The 13,347-nt window shown below is 45.1% G+C and overlaps 2 protein-coding genes across 2 annotated transcripts in view; both read right to left on the bottom strand.

Annotated features, from left to right (window-relative positions):
* The window catches only part of LOC140722356 (NACHT, LRR and PYD domains-containing protein 3-like), a 34,109-nt gene extending 26,151 nt beyond the window's left edge, over positions 1–7,958 (bottom strand). The window contains exons 1-2 of the mRNA XM_073037120.1: positions 7,949–7,958; positions 5,785–5,873 (exon numbers count right to left, since the gene is read on the bottom strand). Coding sequence (XP_072893221.1) covers positions 5,785–5,873; positions 7,949–7,958 — 99 coding nt within the window. The remainder of the gene's footprint in view (positions 1–5,784; positions 5,874–7,948) is intronic.
* The window catches only part of LOC140722359 (NACHT, LRR and PYD domains-containing protein 3-like), a 219,846-nt gene extending 210,193 nt beyond the window's left edge, over positions 1–9,653 (bottom strand). Inside the window, exon 1 of the mRNA XM_073037122.1 lies at positions 9,523–9,653. The gene's annotated coding sequence lies outside the window, so the exon portion shown is untranslated. The remainder of the gene's footprint in view (positions 1–9,522) is intronic.
* Positions 9,654–13,347: the final 3,694 nt, after the last annotated feature.

The following is a 13,347-nucleotide window of genomic DNA, read 5'->3' as shown; positions in this document are numbered from 1 at the left end:
AGAGATTGTGGAGACATTAGTAATGATCACTCAAGAATCACTAGATTTTGGAATGGTTCCGGAAGACTGATCATTTTAAAGTATGGGCCAGTTAGTCTGATCAGCGTTTGGGAAGATGTCAGCAGTCGATAATTGAGGATAAGGTTTCGGGGTATTCGGACGCACATGATAAGAAAAAGGCCAACATCCATGGAAGGGAATCCTGCCTGACAGAAATGTTGGAATTTTTTGAGAGAACAGCATGCTGAGTCGACAACGGAGAGTCAGTGCAAGTTGTTTACTTGGACTTCCCGAGGACCTTTGACCAGGTGTCCCACATGGACCGATGAAAAAATGGACACATCAGTGGCAATTGGAATGTAGTATAGTGAGGTACGTGGCCATATACTTTAGCAGAAATAATGAAGTCGTAGACTATTTTTGAATCTGGGAGAAAATTCAGAAATCGGAGTTGTAAAGAGTCTCTGGAGACCTGGTGCAGGATTCCGTGCAGGTTGAGTCGGTGTTCGGAAAGACAAATACAAAGCTAGCATTCATTTCGAGAGGATCAGAATATAAGAACAAGCACTGGCCAGACCACACTTGCATATTTTGATCCCCTGTTCAGAGAAAATATGTGATGGCATCGTGAAAAATCCAGAGAGGAATCTAAACTAACAGACCCTGTGATATTAAACCAGATTTTGATGGGAATGGATCCTGGATGCACCTGTAATAGCTGGAGTGTGAGAGGATGAGGGGGGAATCTAATTGTAACCTGTGGAATATCGAAAGACATTAAGAGGATGTGGAGATGTTGTTTTTACGTGGGGGAGTCTAGAACCAGACGGAACAGCCTCAGATTAGAGGAACGTCCATTTGGAACAGAAATGAGGATATTATTTAGCCTAGGAGTAGTGAATCTGCAGAATCCATTGGAACTGACAGCTGTGGAGACCAGGTCATTGAGTATATTTAAAACAGGTGTTGGTATCTTCTTGACTCGTCTGGTCAGCAAAGTTCACTGGGAGAAGGCAGGAGAATGGGGTTGAGAGGGATAGTAAATCACGCATGATGTAATGGCGGAGCAGAATCGATGGGCCTAATGGCCAATTGTGTTCTGATGCCTTATGGTCTCATGATGTATAAAGACAAAAGAAGATTAAGAAATGTCAGTGCGGCTATCTTATAATGGAGATGGTTACTGCCTGGCACTCATACCGTAAAATGGTAATGACTTCCTGAATGCAGGCATGGGTTTCCTGATTAACTGAGGAATTATGAATTAAACATTGAATAGTCTTCAAGCAACATACACCTATGATGGAATTAAGGTAACTGAATATGGATGGGCTTAGGACATTGCTCTGAGAAATAAGAGAGGCAGCGTTTAAGGGTAAGCACAACATTGTGGGCTGAAGGGCCTGTACTGTGCTGTACTGTTCTATGTTCTATGTTCTGTGTCCCTGATTTGAATGATTGATCTCCTAGAACAGATATCAGTAGGGAATAATGGACAATAATTATGAAATAAATCAGCATAATTCCCTGATGGCCCACTGCACTGTAAAATAATCCCTCAGTTTCACTGCTACCAGGTCTGAGGAGTTACCGTTGTGAAATAAATTTAACCAGTAAAGCAGACGTCTCCAGATGATGAATTTATAGATCAGCGTCATATTTACAGATTACCTCTTGCCTTTGGATGATGCCTGTGAGATTCATTACAGACAGCGCCAATGAATCCCAACGAGAACAGAGTTACTCACGGGTGTAACACACTTGATTTTCTAATACCACTCATGGCTGAATAGGTCAGATCTAGGACAAGACAATCACTGTTTGTGAGCTCCAAGGAGAGCGACCTGAAATGGTGTGTCCCTGTCTCTCATTAGTTAGATATTCAGCAAGTTAGCAGTTTTTTTTTTTTGTTTGCCCCTTCCCTTTCAGGAAATCCTATTGATCTTCTTCCCTTTCAGGACAACCTGTTGATTTTTTGGGATCATGAGATATCAGCTAGTCACCAGATTTATGTTATGTTTTGTGCTTTCTTCTGCCCTTTTAGTTCAAACTATTGATTTTTGTGGTCATAAGATATCAGCTTTGTGCGTGATCTTTCACATCTAATCAATCTCAGAGATTTTCGAGGAAGTTACGAGGAAAGTTGATGAAGGCAAGGTTGTGGATATTGTCTACATGGACTTCAACACGGTACAGGATCAACAGGTGTACCTTGTACACCTACAAGGTCCCGTACAGGACGTCGGTCTAGAAGATTCAGTTGCTTAGCATTCAAGATAAAGTAGTAAACTGGATTAGACACTAACTTTTTGGAAAGAATCCGGAGTGTCACTATAGACTGTTGCATTTCTGTTTGGCGCCTGTAACTTGTGCAGTGTCACGGGAATCGGTGCTGTGCCTGTTGTTGTTTGTCATCTATATCAATGATCTGGATGAAATTATGGTTAAGAGCATCAGCAAATTTGCTGATGACTCCAACATTGGGAAGGAGCAGTTGACAAAGAGGTAGATTACAAGAGCTTGCAGTGAGGTCTGGACCAACCGGAGAATGGGTTTAAAAAGGGCCGATGCAATTTAATGCAGACAGGTGCAAGATGTTGCACTTTGGATGGACCAATCAGGGTAGATCTTACACAGCGACGGGTAGAATAAAGTGATCTGGGAATACAGGTACATAAGCCATTGAAAGTGGCAGCAAATGTTGATAGGCTCTGAAAATAAGTTTCTTAGCACATTATCCTTGGTAATTGAAAATATCGTGTACGATATGATGTTGTATAAGACATTGGAGAGGCCTAATTTGGATATTATGTGCAGTTCTGCACACCTACCTGCAGGACAGATGGAAATGTTTGAAAGAGTACAGAAAAAAAAAACATTACAAGGATGTTACCTGGACTGGAAGACCTAAGTTATAAGAAAAGAGTGAACTGATTAGGACTTTATTCATTGGGACATGAAAGATTGAGCGGAGATTTGATAGAAGTATACACAATTACATTGGGATATAGATGGGATAAATGCAAGCAGGCATTTTGTACTGAGGTAAAGAGGTACTCCAACAAGAGGTTATCACTAAAGGGTGAAAGGTGAAAAGTTCAAAGGGTACAAAGGTGAAACCGGTTTACTCAGAGGGTGGTGAGAGTGCGAAACTAGCTAGCAGGGCAAGTAATGTAAGTGGTGAAGAGAATTCTGAATAGATGCTTGCGTAATGAGCGTATAGAGTGCCATGGCCCGGTGCAGGTCAATGGGAATAAGTAGATTCTGTAGTCTGGCATGCAATAGATGGGCCAAAGGGCCTGTTTCTGCACTGTACTTTGCTGTGACTGTGACATGTCAGCCACACATTGTTTGGGAACTCACGGAGCCAAGACAAGCTGTGATTAGCTGGTTTCCCTCCCTCAGGTACCGCAGTGAAGCCGGTTGGCCCAATTGACAGTTTAATACTCATCCTGGATTAATGAGATGATGTGAAACTACCCGACGGTTCAGCCAAGATTTGAAATTAGTTTCAGACCGAATGCCTTTTGGAAGTCCAGATATGCAGCCACTGCTCTTACTTCACACTGATAAATACAGCAGGTGATACAAGAAAAGGTGATGCTAAATCTGCAGTTCCCAGTGCTCCCCACCTTAAAAACTGAAACCAGATCTGCGAGAGACGAGTCAGAGATCAAAGTCTCCATTCCCAAGTCGATCTCCTAAAACGTGCAGGAGATTAATGTTGATCACTATTCCCTCTGATACCAGCAGATCAGTGACAATACACGAACTGCACTCACCTCATTTTCTTCTCTACTGAAATGTCCCTCCTTTGTCAACATCCAACCGAGTCTCTCAACCTTTTCTTCAATTGCTTGTTTGAGTCTGTCCCTGTAGAACTTTGTCAGTTGGTACAGTCGATATTCCTCCCCCTGTGCCAGGAGGTCAGAGATTGTAAACTCTGGCTCTGTGAATATAAAAAGGAAAATGTAGGCTTGAACTCAGATATCCCTCGTCTCCACCGCTCTCACCCAACTCAACAAAAAACCGTGTCTTGAACCTGCCTCCAGATACAAAATTGGATTAATTCTCCATCTCCAACACCATCCCACTGAGCACGGAGTCCCCCTACGGCTGTGTGCACAGACCACTGCTGTTCACTCTGCTGACCCACGACTGTGCTGCAACACACAGCAAGAACGACGAGTCAGCTTACAGAGAGGAGGTGCAGCGGCTAATGGACTGGTGCAGAGCCAGCAGCCTGTCTCTGAATGTGAACAAAACAAATTTCTTGGTGTTCATCTAGCGGAGAATCTCACCTGGTCCCTCAACACCAGCTCCATAGCAAAGAAAGCCCAGCAGCGTCTCCACTTTCTGCGAAGGCTGAGAAAAGTCCATCTCCCACCCCCCATCCTCATCACATTCTAAGGTGGTTGTATTGAGAGCATCCTGAGCAGCTGCACCACTGCCTGGTTCGGAAATTGCATCATCTCGGATCGCAAGACCCTGCAGCGTATAGTGAGGTCAGCTGAGAAGATCATCGGGGTCTCTCTTCCCGCCATTACGGCCATTTACACCACACGCTGCATCGGTAAAGCAAACAGCATTATAAAGGATCCATGCACCCCTCATACAATCTCTTCTCCCTCCTGCCATCTGGGAACATGTACCGAAGCATTCGGGTTCTCACGACCAGACTATGTAACAGTTTCTTCCCCCAAGCTATCAGACTCCTCAATACCCAGTGCCTGGCCTGACACCTTACTGCCTGATTGTCACGTATATTATTTATTGTAATGTCTGCACTGTTTTCTGCACTTTATGCAGTCCTAGATAGGTGTGTCGTTTAGTGTAGTTGTTGTGTGTTTTTTTTCTTTTCCTCTGTTGTTTTTTACGTAGTTCAGTCTAGTTTTTGTAATGTGTCATGTAACACCATGGTCCTGAAAAACGACTCATTTTTACTATGTACTGTATCAGCAGTTATGGTCGAAATGGCAATAAAAAAGTAACTTGACTTGACTTGAATCTAACACTTGCCTTAAAGCCTACCCAACAATGTTCTAGGCATTACGTAATAGAAGGACCACATTTAATATAAACCAGTCCATCCCCCATCCGACCCATTCACCTATTTAAATTTGGATGGGCATGAATGTTGGGACTGTCGGTAATATTCGCTTCCCAGAGATACTCTCTCCATCCTGGCGTATACATTTCCCCTGATACACATCCCAGAAACACTCTCCTCATCTGGACAGCTGCATTTCCTCCAATTCACATCCTGGAAATCCTCAGAGCGGGTAGTACATTTCCTGTAATGGGGTAACGGCTGCCCAGTGCACCACATGTACCACACCCACACATTTTCCCTCTCCTCTGACCAACCCTCCAACAAGGCCTCACCTTTACCCTCCACCCTGCCGCATTCTGTGAGCACATCACCCTCATATTTCACTCACCTGCTCCGTCTTGGGGACTTGACAGTTCTGTGTTCAATGAGCTTCCGAGCTGACAGACAGTCGCCTCACTTGTGCTGGTTCCAGGGTCCTGATCGGTGTCTCTGACGTCACTGTCTCTGGGCTGACAGACAGTCACCTCACTTGTGCCGGTTCCAGGGTCCTGATCGGTGTCTCTGACGTCACTGTCTCTGGGCTGACAGGCAGTCGCCTCACTTGTGCTGGTTCCAGGGTCCTGATCGGTGTCTCTGACGTCACTGTCTCTGGGCTGAATTTTCTTCTCCGCCTCTAGGGCCGGACCGCATTCCATTGGGACATCGCTCTCAATCTGACCCTGCTTTCGTACCTTGCTTCCCGTGTCCAGATCATCTTCGCTCGATGATCCGCCTGGTAAAAACCTCTTCAGTCGTTTCGCTACTCGTTTCCATTTCCTACCTGAAATAAGTGATGAATTGCAGGTCATACAAGTATGATTTAGATCTGAGCAAAACTGATTCAGACTGCAATGGAACTGAGACTCAGGCTGACCAGATTTGGAGTGGAACTGTGCTGGGCAATGTGAACCGTACATCCTGTCAGGTGATCATCCCGATAAGCCGGTGACTGGACACATTTACTCCCAGTAAAATAGCAGGATAGGCACAGTAATACTAATCACAGCAGTTGAATGCACGGATGACCACGGGATCATAATGCACTGGTGTCCGGTGATACTGGGAAATATCACTGTGATTATCTTCCACAAGCTAAAATCTCCCTCGGTCACTAACTGTCCAGTAGTCTGTGTCACACAAAGACCAGCAACGGGATTACACGTGGTCCAGTCTGCTGGATCACACATTCTCCAGTTGCTTTGTCACACGAGGGGCTGGAGACTGGACAAGGGGACTGGAGTTGCTTTCTCCAGTCCCCTTGGTCACAGACTGACCATTCCCTTGAGACGCACGTCCTCCGGTCCCCTGGGTCGCAGGCTGACCATTCCCTTGTGATCTATGCTGACCTCTCCTCTGGTTCCCATCTTATCCCCCACCTGCTGATCATCATGTAACAACTATGCATGTCATTGGCAAATTCTTGGTTATAGAGCTTTGTGTGTAGTTGCAGTTGCTAATCTATAGGATGGAGGTGATGAAGCTGGAAAGTGTGTAGTGAAGAATGAACACCACGGTACTGGGCTAGGGTGTTGTTTTTGTGTTATATGGTTGGGCTGGGACAGCTTGCCCTGGAGCTCAGGAGCTTGAAGGTGACCTTACACACACACACACACACACACACACACACACACACACACACACACACACACACACACACACACACACACACACACACACACACACACACACACACACACACACACACACACACACACTAATCAGGGGTGCAGATAGGGTAGATGGTCGCAGTCTTTTTCCCCGGGTAAGGGAGTCTGAGACTCGAGGGCAGAGATTTAAAAGGGACCAAACGGGCATTTGTTCACGTGGTGGCTGATGGGAATAAATTACATCCATCCGGAGGAGGCCGCAAACACAAATAAAATTACAAAATTGAGAACATGTGGGCAGGAAAGAGGGGAGAAGAAGTTTACTAGGGAAATTTGGGAAAACTGCAGGAAAATGGGACATTTAGATCAGCATGAATTATATGGGCCGAAGGACCCGTTTCCAGGCTGGAGCATCGTTTTTATTCCAGCTGGAATCTCAGATTTGAGCACAATCACATTGTCTACAGGTGACAGAGACATTTGGTCATTGGTTATGCCGGGTTTCCCAGCCAAGATCCTGGGAATTTAAATTCATGTGGAAGATCACATCAAGAGGGAAATATTTAGAAACTCAGGTTCACCATTTCTCCACAGCCCAGATATTCACTGGGGTATTAAAACTCCGAAGCAGATCACAAATGTATCTAGAATGAGCTGCCTCCTGATCCTCAGCCATTCCCAGCACCGGCAATGATCTCCGCTCCGCTACAGAAAACAGATTTCGGTGACACCCCTCCTCCTTTGCGTAGCAGGCAAGAAAAACCAGGGGGGAGTTGGTAGCATTCCTTCCAAAACCTGAAATGCTGTGTTATCATAGAATCTCGGAAATCCCGGAGATGCTCCTATCATCTGCTTCTGAATTTTATAAATGAAAGTTGAGGATGTCTTACACATCAGGGCTTGTCTGGAGGTGAAACGGACCCTGACCCTGAACATTCACATAAACCACAAGATCGCTGTCACATTCCTGTCTGTGTTTCACTCACAACCACCTGATTCAGGAGCCTCTGCTCCTTTCGCTCAGCTGAAGCTTTGTATGATGAGCGGAGTGATTCGACCATTACTGGTGTCAGGTCCCTGCGCTGGAACTGTTGGATAGATCAATTACTCAAGGCCGCTTTACCAGTGGGATAAATGACACTGCTGGATGAAACTTTTCTATGCACTGTTAACACCTGTCAGTTTGTTCATCTGAACTATTGTGTACAAACGCGATAAAAGTTTAATTCAAAGATCCCTGTGATCATACCTTTGTCCATTCTGACTCTGACTGGCGATTGTTGATTGTCGTCGTCTTGTTTACACTTTGGTCGCTCTGCAGGACAGCTCCACCTGCTGGTGAGGTCTAAATTTCAGAACAAGCAGACAGTGAGTCAGAGAGTACGACGACTTTGCAAATATGACAGTATTTCCATCCCCTGTAGCATTTGGCATGGGGACCAAACATTCCCTGTTAGTAACCACTTCCACACCATATCTGTCCACTGATAACTGGCGCATCTGCTGACAGAGCCACAGAGCAATAAAATCCAAATTCAGAGCGTTCAGCCCAACGAGACAATGCCAACCACAGTGCCCACTGAGATGGTCACAATTTCCTGTGATGGGGCCATCTCCCTTCTGGCCTCTTCACTCCATCTACACACCCCAACTGTTTTTTGAATTATGCAACTGCACCTGCCTCATCCACTTCCTCTGGCTGTTTCCTCCACATGATCCCCAACATCTGCATGAATCCGCTGCTGATCAGATTGGCTTTGCAATCTCTTTACCAGCCCCTGTCCATTTAGATCCCCTAGATGCTACGATAATCTTCTCTGTGAACAGCAACTACTAATGTTGTGCATTCTGCGAAATTACCTGTCAAGTAATCCTTGTGTAATCGCATCCAAATCATTGCTATAAAATAACGAATATCACAGGTCCCAACTTGTAGCCTCATGGCAGACCGCTAATTACTCGCCTCCATTGCGAGGAGAAACCTTCAACCAGCACTCTTTGCTTGCTACCTTAAAGATTATTTAGAATACATCCAATTTGCTCTCTCCGGACAGCATGGGACCTGATCACCGAGACCAAGCTGCCATGTGACACCTTGTCAAAGGCTTTGCTGAAGTCCCATGCACAACATCCATGGGAACATAACTTTGAATTTCCACCTCTGCTTAATGTCACGTTCACAGGTTCTGACAATGTAATTAGCAGAAAAGTACTTGATGAGGCCAAAGTATGTCAGTGTAAATTATGGGTTGCCATGTGCTAGTGAGGACTGAATAAAATGCAGAGGTGGGATATTTTGCTTTATAAATGGTCTGTTCTCAGCAGAGGCCTACGCGACGATATATTCGAGGGTAAGTATACCACTGCAGATTGCAATAGCCAATGGGATCAAGGGCATGTTGCTGCAGTTCATGGTAATTCCACATTTCTACAATCACTACAACACGGCACACTTGGGGCTTCTTATAAAGGCAGGAAATTGTCAACGCATTTTAAGATGATTATAACGTAACAAGGAAACATCAGAACTAACCAAAAGCTTCTTCAGATGATGCAGGACCTTCAAATGAGCAAAGACTGAGAGAATGTGATTGACTGTAAAGAGCTGGGCTTCTGAAAGCACATTACCAGACCTGGAGTGATTGCAACTGGGACTGACAGAGGCATTCCACCTATTCTACCAGATCTTTAGTGATTGGAGCTGGGTCAGGCAGAGGCAACCGGTATCTCTGGGCACATTCAGTCCATTCCACCTATTTCGTACCTTCCTTGGTACAGGAATGTAATATCTAAAGGACCAGTGTTTGACTAAATGAGACTCACCAAACTTTCTCCTGACTGAATTAATGGAAACTCTGAGTCAGAAGAGTTCCTCTCCTGTTGATGCTCTCAATCCTCGGGCTGGTTCATTGTTGCTGCCCCCTCGTCTTCAGTTGTGGTTTGCTTCCAGTGGTGGACTTTTCTTCCAATAAATCTCTCACCGCAGGTCTAACTTTAACCAGAGAGATAATGAAGCACATTAAAACGTGCCCACTGAGTGTAGACTTCTTTTCTTTTATCAACTGCCAGTGAGATTTATTACAGGAATATTTATCCTAAATATCACTGCTAGATATATAAAGTTTTTGTTAAAAAAAACACAAACAGAATAAAACACACATATTCGTTAATCCACGCAACCCTAAGGACAATATTGAACTGATAGAAACAATAGCATTACTAGTGAGACCAGTGGGCGTAATAAAGCACCATAGCATTTCCCCTATGACCCTGTCCTTACCTGGTGCTGGACTCCTGATTCTGTTTCCAGCGAATCCGAACATCTGAATTTTATGGCGCTACCAGTAAGTGAACACACCCTGAGCAATGTTCAGTTGATAACACGCTCATAAACCTGAACTTCAGCCTATTCAGCATGTAACGCCACACCCTGTTCCACAACGCTTGTGTTAAACCACATAAAAGCTTAATTTCCATGAACAAGTCACTCTTACAAGCAGTCTGAACCAGAATTAATACTACAGTGCAAGCGGTGCAGTAATTTCCTCTCTCCAGAATACTTGATCTGCTCTAGAGAGGAATCGCAACCCGCATCCTGGCGTCGACACTTCAATTTATTGTACCAGTTAGGGCCAGTTTATTGTCAGATTATAAACTCCAGCGACAGCTCAGGGCAAAGATCGCCGTGGGTTTATTGCACAGAGACAGCAGAATAAAGGGCGCTCTCAACTCTGATGGAATATTATGTATTTGGAATAATGTTCTCTTTTGAACAGGAGGCATTCCTTTTCTCCAGATTTAACTGTGTCCCCTCTGCCTGGAGCAGACTTCAAGGTCACCCTGTTAATAACGATCCATCTTTAACAGTTGTCCGCAGTTGGACCATTGCAGTAATGGGCCGACTGGAGAGCAGCTGTCCCGAGATAACCATCTCCCAGAGATAACAACCGGTCAATGTCGACAGCGAGATATGGACGCCCCTCCCCTTCAGTTTATTGCTCACTTACTGGACACAAGTTACCATGGCAACGTAGAACCATATGAAATTATGACCATGTCCCGCTGGCCAATTTGGCAGGCATTGCACTTATTTTACAAATACATCTACCGTTCCTCGTCTGAGATCGAAGGAAAAACATCAAAAGTTAAATACACCGGGTCTCTTATTTGTCAGAGTGTGCTACTGGTCTATTGAAGTAGTAACAGGACATTCGTCCCCTCAGTCCTGTTCCGCCATTCTCTATGATTACAGCTGCACCGTGATCTCAGTGACACATCCCTGCGACCGGCTGCAACACTTCACTCCGTTGCCTGTCGAGGATCTGTGCGCTGCCGAATTAACCACATTGAAAGAAAACTCTTCTTCTCTTTCCCTTTGAGGAAAAGAGACACTAGTTCCACCTCAGTGGGAAAAAAAAACTGTTTCCCCTTACAGCAGCAAACATGTTCCCCACATTCCTGTTCGGAATCCAGGTGATGTTCGATGTCTCCAGCATAAGCTTAATTCATTTATGTAACCACCAGCGGATAAAATCTCCTCACCTTCATCTAAATGACAGCGAATACAATCAACTCCCCGTCTTTATCGAGTTCCAGCGAACACAGAGTAGAGGTCAGCATTGAAGCGAACGGGTAACAGCAGCAGATGCTCCCGGACATGCACTCAGTGGCCACATTATTAGGTACGGTAGGTACATAGTAAAGTGCCCACTGAGTGTAGAATCTGCTATTTTCGTCTACGGCCAGTAAGAATTATCACATTATTTGTTAATATAAATATCACTGTCAGATCTACCTCGTCTTCGCTGAAAAAACACATACAGAATAATCGAGCGCGCAGATCCGTGAAGCCGCGCGGTTTCAATGGTAATATTGAAATGGTATAAATATTAGAAATACTGCCGTTAGAAGTAGGCTTATTAAAACACCATAACATTCCCGAATACAGTCCATGTTCTTACCTGATGCAGGACTCCTAGGTCTGGTTTCAGTGAATCCGAGTATCTGAATTTTATGTCCCTAACAGTAAGTGAACACACCCTGAGCAATGTTCAGTTGATAACACGCTCATAAACCAGAACTTCAGTCTATTCAGCATGTAACGTCACATGTTACGTTCCACAACGCTTGTGTTAAACCACACAAAGACTCACCTTGCTTGAATGAGTCTTTCTAACTTGTGGTCCGAACTAGAATTAATACTTCAGTGCGCGACGTTTTACCACCTCCAGAGAGGAATCATAACCCGCATCCTGGTTCCGTTCGGTTGGTGCCGTCGCTTTGAGTTATTGTTAACCTTGGGACCAGTTTATTGTCAGATTATAAACTCCAGCGACAGCTCAGGGCAAAGATCGCTGTGGGTTTATTGCACAGAGTGAGCAGAAGCAAGGGCGCTCTCAACTCTGATGAAATATTATGCATTTGGAACAATGTTCTCTTTTGATCAGCGGACATTCCCTTTCTCCAGATTTAACTGTGCCTCCGTAGCCTGGACCTGCACTGATTTTAAGTTGGCCCATTGAAAAGCCATCTTTAACAGTTGCCTGCAGTTGTTACCTTTGGGTAATGGGCAATTGGGGAGCGGTTGTGCCGAGATTACCATCTCCCAGAGATAACAACCGGTCAAAGTCGACAGCAAGGTAAGGATGCCCTTCTCCTTCAGTGTATTTTTCACTTACTGGAAGCAAATTGCAGGATCACAGCGCCATCATTTGCATTTTAGACCATTTCCCGCCGGTGAATTTGCCTGATATCGCATTTACTTTGCACGTACGTCAATCGTTTTCAATCAGTGAGCGATGGAAAAACTCGAAACATTAAATTCAGGGGGTCTTTTATTTGTCGGAGGTTGTTGCTGGCATATTGAATTAGCAGCAGGATATTCGGCTATTTTTATTTGAAGAAAGAACAAGCAGGATAGAGAGAGGTGAATACGTTGATGTTGGGTGCTTGGATTTTCGAAAGGCCTGTGACAAGGTGCCACCCTTGAGGCTGCTAAATAAGCTAGGAGCCCATGGTATTACATGAAAGATTCCAGCATTGATAAATCAGTGCCTGATTAGAAGGAGGTCTTATGGTCTTATGGAAATGCAGCTTCTCTGGAGGTGGAGGAAAGAGGTGGAAGAGCCAGTGGGAAGACATGGTTTGTCAGGGCTGGAGGGGGATGAAAGAGGTGGAAGAGCCAGTGGGAAGACATGGTTTGTCAGGGCTGGAGGTGGAGGAAAGAGGTGGAAGAGCCAGTGGGAAGACATGGTTTGTCAGAGCTGGAGGTGGAGGAAAGAGGTGGAAGAGCCAGTGGGAAGACATGGTTTGTCAGGGCTGGAGGTGGAGGAAAGAGGTGGAAGAGCCAGTGGGAAGACATGGATTGTCAGGGCTGGAGGTGGAGGAAAGTGGTGGAAGAGCCAGTTGGAAGACATGGTTTGTCAGGGCTGGAGGGGGAGGAAAGAGGTGGAAGAGCCAGTGGGAAGACATGGTTTGTCAGCTCTGGGAACTAGGTGAATGTGCCATAACCTTCAGACTGAATCAGAAAACCATTCTGAGGGAATTGGAAATGTCAGAAGCAGGGGAGATGTGATCACATGTGTTGGGGGCAGGGGTTGTGTCTCCATCAGACCCTCAGTGAGATGGTTCAAGTTACATTGTGCAGGG

The sequence above is a fragment of the Hemitrygon akajei genome, unplaced genomic scaffold (assembly GCF_048418815.1).
Source record: "Hemitrygon akajei unplaced genomic scaffold, sHemAka1.3 Scf000075, whole genome shotgun sequence".
In the NCBI taxonomy this organism is placed as follows: domain Eukaryota; kingdom Metazoa; phylum Chordata; class Chondrichthyes; order Myliobatiformes; family Dasyatidae; genus Hemitrygon; species Hemitrygon akajei.
The sequence above is the reverse complement of the archived record's forward strand: the minus strand, read 5'-3'. Positions and strand labels throughout refer to the sequence as shown.